This window comes from Narcine bancroftii, chromosome 9 (assembly GCF_036971445.1).
Source record: "Narcine bancroftii isolate sNarBan1 chromosome 9, sNarBan1.hap1, whole genome shotgun sequence".
NCBI lineage: Eukaryota > Metazoa > Chordata > Chondrichthyes > Torpediniformes > Narcinidae > Narcine > Narcine bancroftii.
In genome coordinates, this window is record NC_091477.1 from 78878486 (window position 1) to 78893439 (window position 14954).

Consider the following 14954-nt stretch of genomic DNA (forward strand, 5'->3'; position numbering starts at 1 on the left):
CCAGTAGCATTTGCTTCGCCATTATTAACCACAAGAGAACGCAATTACGCCCAACTTGAAAAAGGATTGGCAATAATTTTTGGTGTTAAAAAAATTACACCAATATTTTTATGGAAGAAAATTCACTCTGATCACAGACAACAAGCCTCTTAGTTTAATCCTGGGGTCACCCAATTACACCAGTTTTAGCTGTGGCCAGAAATCAAAGATGGAACATGCGTATAACTATGATATAAAACAAATCAGGAACACTCAACAGCTATGCAGATGCCTTATCATGCATGCCGCTACCAGAGACAGAACTACGAGAAGAAATTATTAAATGGATAGTAGAGGGCGGGCTTATACCCAACACTCTTTCCCCCCCCCCACCCCCCCCATATGATAAATGCTGACTGGGCCCCTTCGAACTAATAAGATTACATCAGGCCCAGGACTACAAGGGAGAATTAAAATACATGTCATGAATAATTATAAATAATTTTTAAAGTTTGGTAGGTGCAATACCTTCTTTCTCTTTTGGACTGTCTCGGTTTGGTTTGCAGTGCCGGTCTTTGCTCGAGATCCATAGATAGTCAGGTCAGTGGTCAAATCGATAGCAACTGCCTGCCTTTGTTGACCTTCAGCGACAACTGCCCATCTTAGCTGCCCTCCTGGCTGCATGTCTTGGTTACTGGACTCCTCAGATCCGCGACCGTCTCTGACGCCCCCCCCCCCCCCAACACGGCCTGAGGGGTGGGATGGTCAGGGCAGGCCACGGCAGGTCTGGTTCCACCTGCTCCTGCTCATGAGGCAGTTCATGGACCTTAGTGTCAGCCAATGCTCGTAATTTGTCAATTTGACACTTCCACAATCGATACCCCACTAGAACAGAGTATGAGTAGGGGCTCAATTTTTGTAAGATTATTCCTACTACCCATGGGTCTTTATATTGTCTATAATCTTGTACCAGAAATCTCTCCCCCACTTCCAATGTTCTAGGAGAGGTTTGTGGTGATGCTGTTTTTTGCAATCCAAGACCCAGATCTGGGTGAACTGTGGACAGCCTGGTCTGCAGGTTGTGGCCAAACATTAGTTCTGCTGAGGTGCGTTTTGTGGTAGAATGCAATAGAAAATCTGCGATTTTGTGTGTCCAGTAGACATTTAAAGGTTTCATGGTTTTCATTGCTTTTTTGAATGTTTGTACAAAATGTTCTGTCTCCCCACGTAAGGATATCACTCTTCCATATATGTATATAAACCTGCGTGTCAGTAGCCATGTTAGTCTAATAGAAGTAAAGGATGAGAAAGCATCACGTCTCCGAGTTTTAATTGTATGAGTGCATACACAACAAATAGGATGTTTATTTCCAACAAACATCTCTGGTTGTTGGCTCCTTTTCATGTTTGTCCCATGCTAATTTAAGTTCAGTCATGATTTTATAACAAATGACAACTAGTTCTCATCCCAGTACCTCGATTTCTAAATTTCCTTTCACCCATCGATCTACCTACTTCATTTGAGAAATGGCAGCAGGCATTGACTTTCTGCTCATGGACATAATCCCTACTTCATCCATGCCCATGATACTGGCATTTTTTTTGTTGGACCTTCCTGAATTTTTCTTCAAGCATGTTACACAAATTCAAAAGTATTCTCGCGTCTAAGCTCTCACTTCCAGGGAAAGCCAGATACTTTCAGAGATTTGGAGTCCAGAAACAAACGAACACGCACGTATGCACACACACACTTCGATTCTGTGTAGAACTGTCAGCACTTCTGCACATAAATAGCCCCATGTTTGGGATTTCTTCTTGTGCACTTCCAAGCATGATAGTCACTTTTTGAAAGCTGCTCAATCATGTTTCCCCAACTGTGGTCAAATGTAGAACTCCTGTTACGAGCCCAAAGCACCCCAAAACCCAGCAGCAATAGACATTCACCAAGACAAGTAGTTTTCAAAACAAAAGTTATTTTTAATCAACTTTAAACATGAAAGTAGAATCAAACTTTAACTTAACTCTATACTTAACTAATCCAAATTAACCCCTTCTCATTCTAAGCGCACGTGTATGTAATGTGTGTGTAAATTTAAGAAAAGTTATTTGGTTCATAGTTCAATCTCACTTCTTCTTCCAAGTTCTCTGTATGCAGGCAACTGTTACACTGTGCACAGAATTTAACATGTATCAAATTCACCAGGCTTTTGGTGCTTGAAAGATAAATGTTTACTGCTCAGGAAGGTTCTTGTAGGGTTTGCAGAGAGAGATTTGTTGTTCCAGGATTTCCATAACTGAGGTACCACCATTAGTCACCTCAATGTCTCGCTGATGAAACTTGCCCCATCAGGGTTTTTCAGATGGTAGCCTCTTCCTCTAGGCCACCACAGAGCTCCACTCTGTTCCTCTTATTTCAAGAGAAATATCAATCAGATAGCACTTCCAGCCATCCACTGCTTTGGAATTTTTCATCAGTTCTTCCTGGATTGCACTGTTCAGTGTCCCACACACACTGACTGAGAGAGCTTGTGACCTCTCTCTTTCTCTCTCTCTCCAAATGAGACTCTAGTAAAAAACATATGACTCATGTGACTTGCAAAACCCCCACCTTCTCCAGCAAACAACAGGAGTTCTTCCTTCTGCTCAAGTTGTTATCTTAAGTATAAACAAATCCTAGGAGTGACCTTTCTGTGAGCACTTTGCAGAAAGGGTTATAGACAGCCTGACTCCAGCAAGACAATGGTCAAGTATTTTACAAACCTGGTAAAATAACAGAAATCCTGCAATATGAATTCTTCAGTCTTTCAAATAAGATCTGTTTTAAAACGTACATATGTATGTACGTAACCTACTCTAAATCTTACAAATCCCCCAAAATATAATCATTACACTCCAAATTCTTTTACAGTCTATGTATGAGCAGACATGGGCTTCTGAGGTGGAATGTGATTCCTTAGCCAACTTCCACAACATGTAAACTTAACTTTAAAAAAAAACATTTTTCACACTATGAACCATATTAATCAAAATACACACAAACATTTCCCTCTTGAATATACACAGTGTCATTTTCTCCCCTTCCCCCCCTCCCTCCCACCCCCCTCAAAACCCATTAAACATTCAACATATACAATACAATAAACCCATTAAACAATGTCATCACACAATGAAAATAAACAAGAAAATTGTGTTATCTACTTTTACACACTGGGTCAGTTTATTTCGTCTTCTTCTCATTCTATCATTTTAGGGAATGGATGTCTGTGGTAGGCCCTCTCTGTTGTGTTCCATGTATGGTTCTCAAATTTGTTGAAATAATGTGACTTTATTTTTTAAATTATATGTTATTTTTTCCAATGGAATACATTTATTCATTTCCATGTACCATTGCTGTACTCTTAGGCTCTCTTCTGATTTCCAAGTTGACATAGATTTTTTTGCTCCAGCTAAGGCTATCATAATAAATTTTTTTTGCGCTTCATCCAGTTTAAGGCCTAATTCTTTACTTCTTATATTACTTAGAAGAAAGATCTCTGGATTTTTTGGTGTGTTGCTTTTTGTGATTTTATTTAATACCTGATTTAGATCTTCCCAAAACTTTTCCACTTTCTCACATGCCCAAATTGCGTGTACTGTTGTTCCCATTTCCTTCTTACAGCGAAAACATCTATCTGATACTGTTGGATCCCATTTATTTAACTTTTTGGGCGTGATATATAGCCTGTGTAACCAATTATATTGTATCATGCTTAACCTCGTATTCATTATATTCCTCATAGTTCCGGAGCATAACTTTTCCCGTATTTCATTTTTTATCTTTATATGTTTAGATCTTTTCCCCACTTTTGTTTGGGTTTATAGTTTATTTCATCATTTTCTTTCTCTTGCAGCTTTATGTACATGTTTGTTATAAATCTTTTAATTATCATTGTGTCTAATCACATATTCAAAGCTGCTTCCTTCTGGTAATCTCAGTCTGCTTCCCAATTTGTCCTTTAAGTAGGTTTTCAGTTGGTGGTATGCAAACATTGTACCATGAGTTATTCCATATCTGTTAAGTGAATTTGTAACGATTGAAATAGGTATTGTATTCTTGGGAAGATATTCATTTTAATGCAATTTACCCTTCCTATCAATGTTAGTGGTAAATCTTTCCAATGTTCTGTCATCTTGTAATTTCTTCATTAGTGGCTGGCTGATCATTTAATTTGTATAGTTGGCCTAGATTATTATCTAGTCTAATACCTAGGTATCGGATTGCTTGTGTTTGTCATTTAAATGGTGATTCTTTTCTAAACTTTGTGTAATCCGCATTATTCATTGGCATCGCTTCACTTTTATTTGCGTTGATCTTGTACCCCGATATTTCACCATATTCCCTCAATTTCTTATGTAATATTGATAATTCTGGTTCTGTTAACGTGTAAACTTAACTGTAGGAATTAAACATTGAGGAAACATTGCATGGTAACAAATGAATGTGGAAAAAAACAACTTCTGGATGAACTCAGCAAGTCACACTGCATCAAGGGGCAGAAATAGACAGTCATTGTTTCAGGTGTGGATCCTTTATCGAGACTAAAGAGAAAAGGAGCTGATACTATGTGGAATCATTTCAAATCCCACAACAATTTCTACAATGATATGTTTGTCCGCTGCCTCATCCATTGTCAGGCTAAGGCCAAATGTAAACTTAAGGAACATGCATCATGGTCCTTCTGGCCGGCCTTAAACCTAATGGCATTAACATTGATTTTTTTTCCCAGCTTCAGGTAACTCAGGAACCCTAATCTGGTACCACCATTTCCATGTTTTCTCTACTTACTCCTGTACTTATTTTTCTTCTCTCTGTAGCTTATCTTCCACCTCCCCGACTCTCCCCAATTCTCAGTGGTCTCTCCCTATGTCTCTCAGATTTCACACCTTCTGTCCTATATCCTATCAATTCTGGGCCTCTCCTCCAAATTTTTCACCTTCTATGTACACATAATATTATCTTCTCTCTTTTTTCTCTATAATGGATCCAGTTCTGAAACATGGACCTACCATTTCTGCCCGTGGATATTTTCTGACTTGCTGACTTACTTCTTTTGTTCAAGATTCCAGAATTCACAGTCTTCGTGTTTCTCTTAACATGAAAATAATGTTTCTTCTTAGAACAGTAACAGGAATTATGAAATTTAGAAATTAAATTTACCAAATAATTGCCTTCAAGGAGGATTAATGTGGACAATGTTACATTGAATCTAATGGACATTTATAATTCTAATTTTTGTTTTTAATTGTTAGACCCAGTCCTTACTTATTTAAAGGTGATCATATTAAGGCACCTTTAAGAAACGAACTTCCATTTGTGATTCTGTATGGCGAGATTGGTAGCAAAGAGTTTTCCACGTTTCACAAGCTTCTCTGCTCCAAATCAGATGCTGGAAGTGTCAACTACATACTCCGGCATTACGTTGCTGTAAGTAAAACAAGCTGCTTTGTGATCAGATTTGCCTCTTAATTCTTCTTTTTTTTATTTGTATTAATTTTCAGTTAAAATAATTACTTAATCTGAGTACTTCATTCCAAGTATTGGTAGCATATTAGTATGTTTGGATGGGAGAGTTTTACATTTTCTTTCTAATTAAACATATTTTTCTGACAAAATGAATCAGTGGGTCGCTTCTTCTTACCTTTCCCAAGAGACTGATTTCAAATTCAACCTTTTAACACTGAGCCCAATTGTTGGTCCCAATTCAAGCTCTAGTGGCATCAGTTTCTGAGATTGCTTTGGTTATTTTATGTTTGGGATCAGAAGGAGGCTCTTTCGGCCTTTTGAAAGTTTAGTGAAATTATTGCTGATAATGACAAAATTATTTCCTTATGGCAACTGCTAAATTATTGATTTTAACTTCCACTATTAAAAATTTTTGGTATGACTTTCAGATTTTAATTAAAGGTTCAAATTAAGGAGTTGATAAGTAATTCAACACAATAGGCAAATATTCTGGGAAAGATTGAAGATTAAAAGATATAAAAAGTACATTCAACATTTGCTCAATGTGCAACATTACAAATAGGTTTGTTGCCTGGAAGAAGGACCCTCAGGTAGGCAGGCTGATTTTCAAGAGAAGAAAAATGAAATATGGACATTTTATGTACGAGGCCAATCGTAATCATTCAACATTCACTCCATTGTTGTTAAATATTTTTGAGTAGGCACTTTAAAACATTGAATCAAATGTTCATTATTTTAAAATTTTGGATCTTTTTTACAGAATCCAAGTAAGGAGAAGGTATTTCTTTCTGGTTATGGAGTTGAGCTTGCCATTAAAAGCACCGAATACAAGGCCAAAGATGACACACATGTGACAGGTGATTTAAAAAAAATAATTTGATACTTTTTCAAAATTCGTGGGAGATGAGTGATTAAATGAATGATGAACTCAGATTTCTAATATTGCTGTTTTCAGATTTCAGATTCAGATTTCAGATTTATTGTCAGAGTACATACATGACATCACGTACAACCCTGAGATTCTTTTTCCTGCAGGTGAGGCAGAATTGACACTTATTGGTGGTGCAAAAAAAAACTGTACACATAAACAGATAAAGAAATATAAACAAACTGTGCAGTACAGAGAGGAAGATAATCAACAAAGTGCAAAAATTAGAGTCCTTAAATGAGTCCCTGGTTGAGTTTAATGTTTAGGAGTCTGATGGTGGAAGGATAGCAGCTGTTAGAGTCTTGTGGCACTTACACCTCTTTCTTGATGAGTAGTGAGAATAGCGGATGATGTGGATCCTTTATGATGGCACTGTTCCCTGTAGAGATGTTTTTGAAGTTGATTTTCACCCAAAGATTAATTTTTTCAACAATACCTATTGGAATTTTGACATAATTGGCACACTACTTGGTGCTGAATGTGGCGCAAAATGGAAATGTGCAAAAAAATGGAGACATTAGAGCATCCTTCTATTTGGAGTTGATATGTGTAGATTGCTCCCCATAAAGAATGTTAAAACTTGTGCTGCACATTTCAGAGGGCAGGCACTTGTGAAACAGGCAGCTGCCAGATCACAGAGTTAGCACTTTTAAAATTTGGATATGAGGGAGAATGAAGAGAGGAGGGAAGTCAAAGAAGCACAAGAAAGAAATGGCTGAATGCAAAGTGGTAATGGTACAGTATATTGCTCTTCTGAGAAGACCTCCCCAATGAACAGTTCAGCCCCACTGGAGCCTAATGAGTGTGTGTGGATGGAAACCCTGTAGATCAGTGGCAGCACTAAGGCCATGGATTTAGGGGTCTGAAAGCTGCAGTTGACCCATTGATTGTTTACTGAAGGCTGCCAGTACCATTCTGATTCTCCAAAATCCTCATTTATCCAAAATTATTTTGGATCCAGAAGTGACGTTGTTTGCCTCCAAAAAATTTTGGCTCTTTGGAGGATATCCAAAACAATCAGAAATCTTCATTTATCTGATATTTTTTCGGAGTTGAACTGACCTCACAGGTTGAAAACAAAATTCACTCGACATTAAATTGTAATGAATATAGTTGTTAAATATAAAATATAGAGAATGCTTTTTTTGCTTTGGAAAATCTTGTGAGAGAACTTCAATTTGCCTGCAATTCATTACTTTCAGTATAAAGTGCACCTGATTTTATTGTTTTGCTTCATGGAGATCCTAAATCTTGAATTTTGGATCTTTTTTCTGATGTAAACTGATAAAATGGAGATGCGTACTGACCAAACCACAACTGAAGCTAAAGTTGGGATGGATTGTGACTGGAAGTGACCAGACCAATTTTCCAGTGGGCAGGACCAACAGGAAGTGCAATCATATCTAATTAGGCACAAAATATTTTGCTTGTATTATATACACAAGATAGTACAAATTGGGTCATATTTCCTAGGCAATTCTTTGTGGAAGGCAATTAACTAGCAAGGTAAAAATATCTGATTAAGCTGAATACCATAGTTTTCCTCTCTTTTCTCAGACCATGGTTCCAGGAATGCTGGTGAAACATTGGGAAACACCAGTGAGAGTAAGGATCTGAAGCCAATTGTAATGTGGTTTAGTGTTGTAGTATGCCATGTCTTTATTTTAACACTGGGCTCCTTTAGTATTGTGTAACTTGTATTATCTGAGATGAAATAGATTGCAGAAGAAATCCATCTGATTTTAAAACTTAATACTTAGAAGCCAACATTTACTGACTGTCAACAGTCAATAGGTGTTTTTATGGAGCAGACTTACCTTTTTATGGAGAAGGCCTATAAGGCTGCTCCAGCATTGCTTTTATAGAAAGCGGTATCGGGAGCCGTTGTCCAGAGCTGAGGTAGGTGGGGTGAGTGATGTGGTAGTGCTGCTCGTTGCCGTGAGTTTGAACATACGCGCTGAACAATGGCTTTCTTCGTTACCCATAATCCCCCACGCTGCTGGAACCACTCTGGGAAATGCAGTGCGGTTCCAACTGTGTAGGGGATTATGGGTAACAAAGATGGCCATTGATCTTTCTTCCAGCTCTTCTCCCTAGTGCAGCCCTTCTGGCACACCGAGTCTGGCTTTTCACTTCCCTTTTTCATCCATTGAATTCCCCCACTTTGCTTCTCTGTGTCCATTCCTCAGCATCTGCCCTCCTTTCTCGCAGGCCATGGGGCTTAGTACCCGGGTCCCTTTGCTCTTTGTCCCTTGCAGCACAGCGGGCTCTGATTCCCCTTGCCCCTGCTGGGCCTTCACGCTCTTCGGGCTGGCCTCCCTCCACTCCCCCTCACCTTGCACATCCATTCCTGCTCTCTCTGGCTCCTTGCTTCCCTCCTGCTCCTCTGTCTTGGTGACCTTGGTGCAGGAGCGAGAGGCGGAGGGGGAACGGGAAGAGGACATTTCCAGGTGGCATGAAGGAGCCCCAACCCCACCTCCAATCACCATGGGAGCCCGGTGGTGGCTCTTGGGTCACGGGCTGATGGTGTCATTGCGACGTCATCAGCCTGCCCCTAAGCAGTCGCCTTCAGCTGCATTGCCTTTATGGAGCGAGGTGGAGCAAGTTGCTTCACTTCTGGGACTATCCCCCGGAAGGATCGGAGTCTGCATCCACCATTTGCTGTTGGCATTTTTCTAAAGGTAGTTGAATCGATGTAAAGGTGGAGAATATCTGCCTTTACATTCGCTTTTTTTTTTGTTCTATAAAAAGGCCTGATGTTCGGTGTGGCATTGTGATTCAGTTTGTGCGTGATCTTAGTATATAGAATTACAGTTCAAGAATTCCTCTTTATCATTCTTTCACTCTTTATTTTTGGGGGGCGGGGGGGGTTAGACTAACTTTAAGCTAGGTCATTAATGTTGTGTACTAATTATTGGGGGGGGGTTTAGTTTATTTAGTCTGCCGATGTAGTACTGTAATTTTTATTATCTTATGTTTAATCTTTTTACTGTAACTTTCTATTTTATTCATGTTATAAAATCTTAAATAAAGTTTAAAAAAAAAGAATTCCTCTTTAGATCAATGAATAATCAAACTTCAAATAAATATTAACATCAAGTGTTTTGGTTGAGAATAATTGTTGACAGGATTATGAGCAAAGCAATTACAAGTTCATCACAAGAAGTAGTGAAATCCACATTAATATGGGGCACAAGGGGATCTTGATTTAAAACTGTGTTTATTTTATTTTAAAACTTTCAGGGTCATAACTGCTTGACATTTTTTATTTAATTATGTAATTATTGTTTGCACTGAAAAAAAATTGATAAAAATCAAAAGCCACCAGAAAACACAGTACAACTCCAATTAACTGAAATCGGATTCTCCAAAATCCTCATTTATCCAAATTTATTTTGGACCCAGAAGTGACGTTGTTTGCCTCCAAAACATTTTGGCTCTACGAGGATATCCAAAATAATCAGAAATCTTCATTTATCCGATATTTTTTCAGAGTTGAATTGACCTCACAGGTTGAAAACAAAATTCACTCGACATTAAATTGTAATGACAATTGTCCTCGTTTCAGGTAACTCTCTTACCTTTCTCTTTCCATTTCTTCTTTACCTTCCCCTATTGACTTTTCTCTCCAATTCTTCCTCTCAAACTGCGTGCCGCTATCTACCAGCCGCAAGTGGGCGGAAGAATCCCTTGTCCTGGCATCATCAAGGAGCACGGCCTCCAAGAGGAGTCACGTGATGGAGTAGTGGCCGGACGGTGAACTCCAGCCCTCTCCAGAAAAGTCGGGAAAAACAAGAGAAAATACAAAGGCACAGAAATACAAGTTAAAGAAAAGTGAATATAAAGGTGGAAAGAAGATGGAGACAAAAGGAGAAAAATCAAAATCAACGGAAAGAAGAGAGGAAGAGAAGACAACGGAGGAAAAAGGTGAAGGCCTTACCTGTCCGAAGAGGCCCGCTGTGGAGAGAAGACCCCACTACCTCAGGTCGGTGGAAAAAGAACTACAACAATGGCTCACAGAGCCGAGTAAAAGTGCGCAACCGCGCATGCGCGACTCCTCGCGCATGCGCGATGCGCATACAAAAAAACACACCGACGGGAGGGGGGACCAGCTGGGGAGTCGATCTCCACAGCCGGCAACGACAGCTGCAGAACACCTGCAGCAAGAAGACACCACAGAAGACAATGGAAACAAGAAAGAAGAGGAGGAAAGGGCAACAAAGAAACAACAGATGGTCAACCTAGAGGAAGAAGAAGAGGAAGAGGAAGAGTACAGGGAAATAGAAGAAGAAAAGATAGGCAAGGTAAAGGAGGTACTTGCTCTTGTTAGAGGATACATGGAGTCATTTAAAGAATGGCAAACACAGGAATTCAATGATTTAAGAAGAAGAATAAACAACACAGAAAAGAAAATAAATAAAATGGATATGACCTTAACAGAAATGGGGAAAAAAATGGACAAGATGGAAGAACGGGCAATAGCAGCAGAAATGGAGGTAGAAGACTTAAAAAAGAAATTGGAGGAATCTAATAAAAAAACTAAAGAGACACAAGAATTACTAGCCCAAAAAATAGATATAATGGAAAATTATAACAGAAGAAATAACATAAAGATAGTGGGCCTTAAGGAAGATGTAGAAGGCAAGAATATGAGGGAGTTTATAAAAGAATGGATCCCTAAGGCCCTAGGATGTCCAGAACTACAGCAAGAAATGGAAATAGAAAGGGCACATAGAGCATTGGCCCCTAAACCACAACCACAACAAAAACCAAGATCTATTGTAGTAAAATTCCTAAGATATACTACAAGAGAAAAGGTGCTGGAGAAGACAATGGAAAAAGTAAGAGAGGGCAACAAACCACTGGAGTATAAAGGGCAAAAAATCTTCATTTATCCAGATATAAGCTTTGAACTCCTAAAGAAGAGAAAAGAGTTCAATGCAGCAAAAGCGATTTTATGGAAGAAAGGATATAAATTTACACTGAAGCATCCTGCGGTATTGAAAATATTTATTCCAGGACAACAAAACAGACTATTCTCGGATCCAGAAGAAGCACGAAAATTTGCAGAACAATTACAAAAATAGACTGAGGGATGAAGACGGGTAATGAGAGCAAAAATTATCACGATTGATATGTATGTGGGTAAAGACAAAAATAGACTGAGGGATGAAGACGGGTAAGGAGGGTAAAAATGACCACGATTGATATGTATGCGGGTAAAGAGGTATAAGAGTGAATAGAGACAACGGGCATATGTGAAAGTATCTGTAATTAGAGGAAAACATAGAAAGTATAGACAAGAATTAATAAGGGAAGGTAATGGAATAGAGAGAATAAGGAGGGAACTAAAAGAGTGACCTTTGTGACATATAAAAAACGAAATCTTTTCTGGGGGGGGCTGGGTGGGGGGAAAAGAGCGGTCACTGCAAAATCAGTTGACGCTTGCGAGTGGATTCGCAAATCCAAATGGAGAGGGGAGATGTGGTTGTCCGACAAGGGATAAAGGGCAACTCAGGAGGGGAAGGGGAGATTGGGGATAAAGAAGATAGAAATAGGAGAATAAGGAAAATGTTGGATGTTGTAGGAATGTTGTCTGGTAAAGAGTTGAAAATAAGAAAACAGAAATGGAAAAGGAGGAAAGGTAATGATGGAAAAACGGAAAGAGAAGATAAACAAAATATAAAATGGCTACGCTGAACTATATGACTCTAAATATTAATGGAATACATAACCAAATTAAAAGGAAGAAACTACTAAATTTACTGAAAAAGGAAAAAATAGATATAGCATTTGTCCAAGAAACACATTTAACTGAATTGGAGCACAAGAAATTAAAGAGAGATTGGGTAGGACATGTAACAGCAGCATCGTATAATTCAAAAGCAAGAGGAGTGGCTATATTAATTAGCAAAAATGTGCCATTTAAAATAGAAGAGGAAATAATAGATCCAGCAGGGAGATATGTTATGATAAAATGTCAGATATATTCAGAGCTTTGGAATCTACTTAATATATATTCACCTAACGAAGAAGATCAAAAGTTTATGCAAGATATCTTTTTGAAGGTAGCTAATACGCAAGGGAACATACTAATAGGAGGGGATTTCAATCTGAATTTGGATCCAAATATGGATAAAACGGGGAAAAAAATTAACAGGAAGAACAAAGTAACCAAATTTATAATTAAATCAATGCAAGAAATGAAACTTGTGGACATATGGAGGAAACAAAACCCAAAAGAAAAGGAATACTCATACTACTCGACTAGACATAAAACATACTCAAGGATAGACCTATTCCTGTTATCAGCCCACATACAAGGGAGAGTTAGGAAAACGGAATATAAAGCTAGACTATTATCGGACCACTCACCCCTGTTATTGGCAATAGAGCTAGAAGACATCCCTCCAAGAATGTATAGATGGAGATTAAACCCCATGCTACTTAAAAGACAGGATTTTAGAGAATTTATTGAAAAACAATTAAAAATGTACTTTGAAGTAAATACGGAATCAGTGGAAGATAAGTTTATACTATGGGACGCAATGAAAGCATTCATTAGAGGGCAAATAATAAGTTATGCAACCAAGATGAAGAAGGACTATAATCAGGAAACAGAGCAGTTGGAAAGGGAAATAATAAACATAGAAAAAAAATTAGCAATAAAGGAAGATACAACCAAAAGAAGAGAATTGGCGGATAAAAAAATAAAATATGAAACATTACAAACATATAAGGTGGAGAAGAATATAATGAAGACAAAACAGAAATATTATGAACTAGGGGAAAAAACACACAAAATCCTAGCATGGCAGCTTAAGACAGAGCAAACTAAGAAAACGGTATTGGCAACAAGGAAAAAAGACAAACAAATTACATATAATCCAAAAGAAATTAAGGAAAACTTCAGAGAATTCTATGAACAATTATACCGAACCGAAAACGAAGGGAAAGAAGGGAAAATAGATGAATTTTTGACTAAAATTGAACTACCAAAACTACAAATAGAGGAACAAAATAAATTAACAGAACCATTTGGAACAGTAGAAATACAAGAGATAATAAAAAATTTACCAAATAATAAGACACCAGGAGAGGATGGACTCCCAATAGAATTCTACAAAACATTTAAAGACCTAATAATACCGCCCCTCCTGGATGTAATCAACCAGATTGATGAAACACAAAACTTACCAGATTCATGTAAAACAGCAATAATTACAGTGATACTAAAACAAGGGAAAGATCCACTCTCACCAGCGTCATATAGACCAATATCTTTGCTAAACACAGATTATAAGATAATAGCTAAACTATTAGCGAACAGATTAGCAGAACAGGTACCGAAAATGGTAAATTTAGACCAAACTGGATTTATCAAAAAAAGACGCACAACAGACAATATTTGTAAATTTATTAACTTAATTCATGCAGTAGAAGGAAATAAAGCACCGGCAGTAGCAGTTGCTTTAGACGCAGAGAAGGCCTTCGACAGAGTAGAATGGAATTACTTGTTCAAAGTATTGCAAAAATTCAGTTTACCGGAGAAGTATATTAATTGGATTAAAGCATTATATAAGGGACCGTTAGCGAAAGTGACAGTAAATGGACATGTATCAAAGCAATTTAACTTAAGCAGGTCAACGCGGCAGGGATGCCCACTATCACCATTATTGTTTGCGCTAGCTATAGAACCACTAGCAGAATCGATAAGAAGAGATAATAATATAAAAGGAATAAAAATAAAAGACAGGGAATATAAAATCAGTCTGTTTGCGGATGATGTGATAGTGTACTTAACAGAACCAGAACTATCAATAAAAGAACTATATAAGAAATTGAAGGAATATGGAGAAGTGTCGGGATACAAGATAAACGTAAATAAAAGTGAAGCAATGCCTATGAATAACGCGGATTTCTCAAAATTTAAGGAGGAATCCCCATTCAGATGGCAAACGCAGGCAATAAGATACCTAGGTGTGCAAATAAATAAAAATCTAGGCCAATTATATAAACTCAATTACAATCCACTAATGAAAAAATTACTGGACGATTTAGAGCATTGGAAAGAGCTACCACTAACACTGATAGGAAGGATAAACTGTATTAAAATGAACATTTTTCCAAGGATACTATACTTATTTCAGGCATTGCCAATACAACTGACAGAAAAATTCTTCAAAGAGTTAAAGAAAATAATAAGGAGATTTTTATGGAGAGGGGGGAAACCGAGGATAGCACTAGACAAATTAACAGAATGGTATAAACAAGGAGGCTTACAATTGCCAAACTTCAAAAATTATTATAGAGCCGCACAATTAAGGTACCTATCAGATTTTTATCAAACAAGGGAAAAACCAGACTGGACGAGACTAGAATTAGATAAAATAGGGGAAAAGATACCTGAACACATATTATATAAATGGGACGAAAAATTGGTACAACATAGAACTTCTCCAGTATTACACCATCTCCTCAATATATGGAAGAAGATACATGTAGAAAGAAATAAAATAAATTACCAAATACCAAAACTAATAT

At 37.7% G+C, this 14954-nt stretch overlaps 1 protein-coding gene across 2 annotated transcripts in view; it reads left to right on the forward strand.

Moving 5' to 3' along the window:
* The window catches only part of uggt1 (UDP-glucose glycoprotein glucosyltransferase 1), a 149312-nt gene that overhangs the window by 21936 nt on the left and 112422 nt on the right, over positions 1-14954 (forward strand). For both annotated transcript variants that reach the window (XM_069896581.1, XM_069896582.1), the window contains exons 6-7: positions 5269-5443; positions 6243-6339. In XM_069896581.1, coding sequence (XP_069752682.1) covers positions 5269-5443; positions 6243-6339 — 272 coding nt within the window. The remainder of the gene's footprint in view (positions 1-5268; positions 5444-6242; positions 6340-14954) is intronic.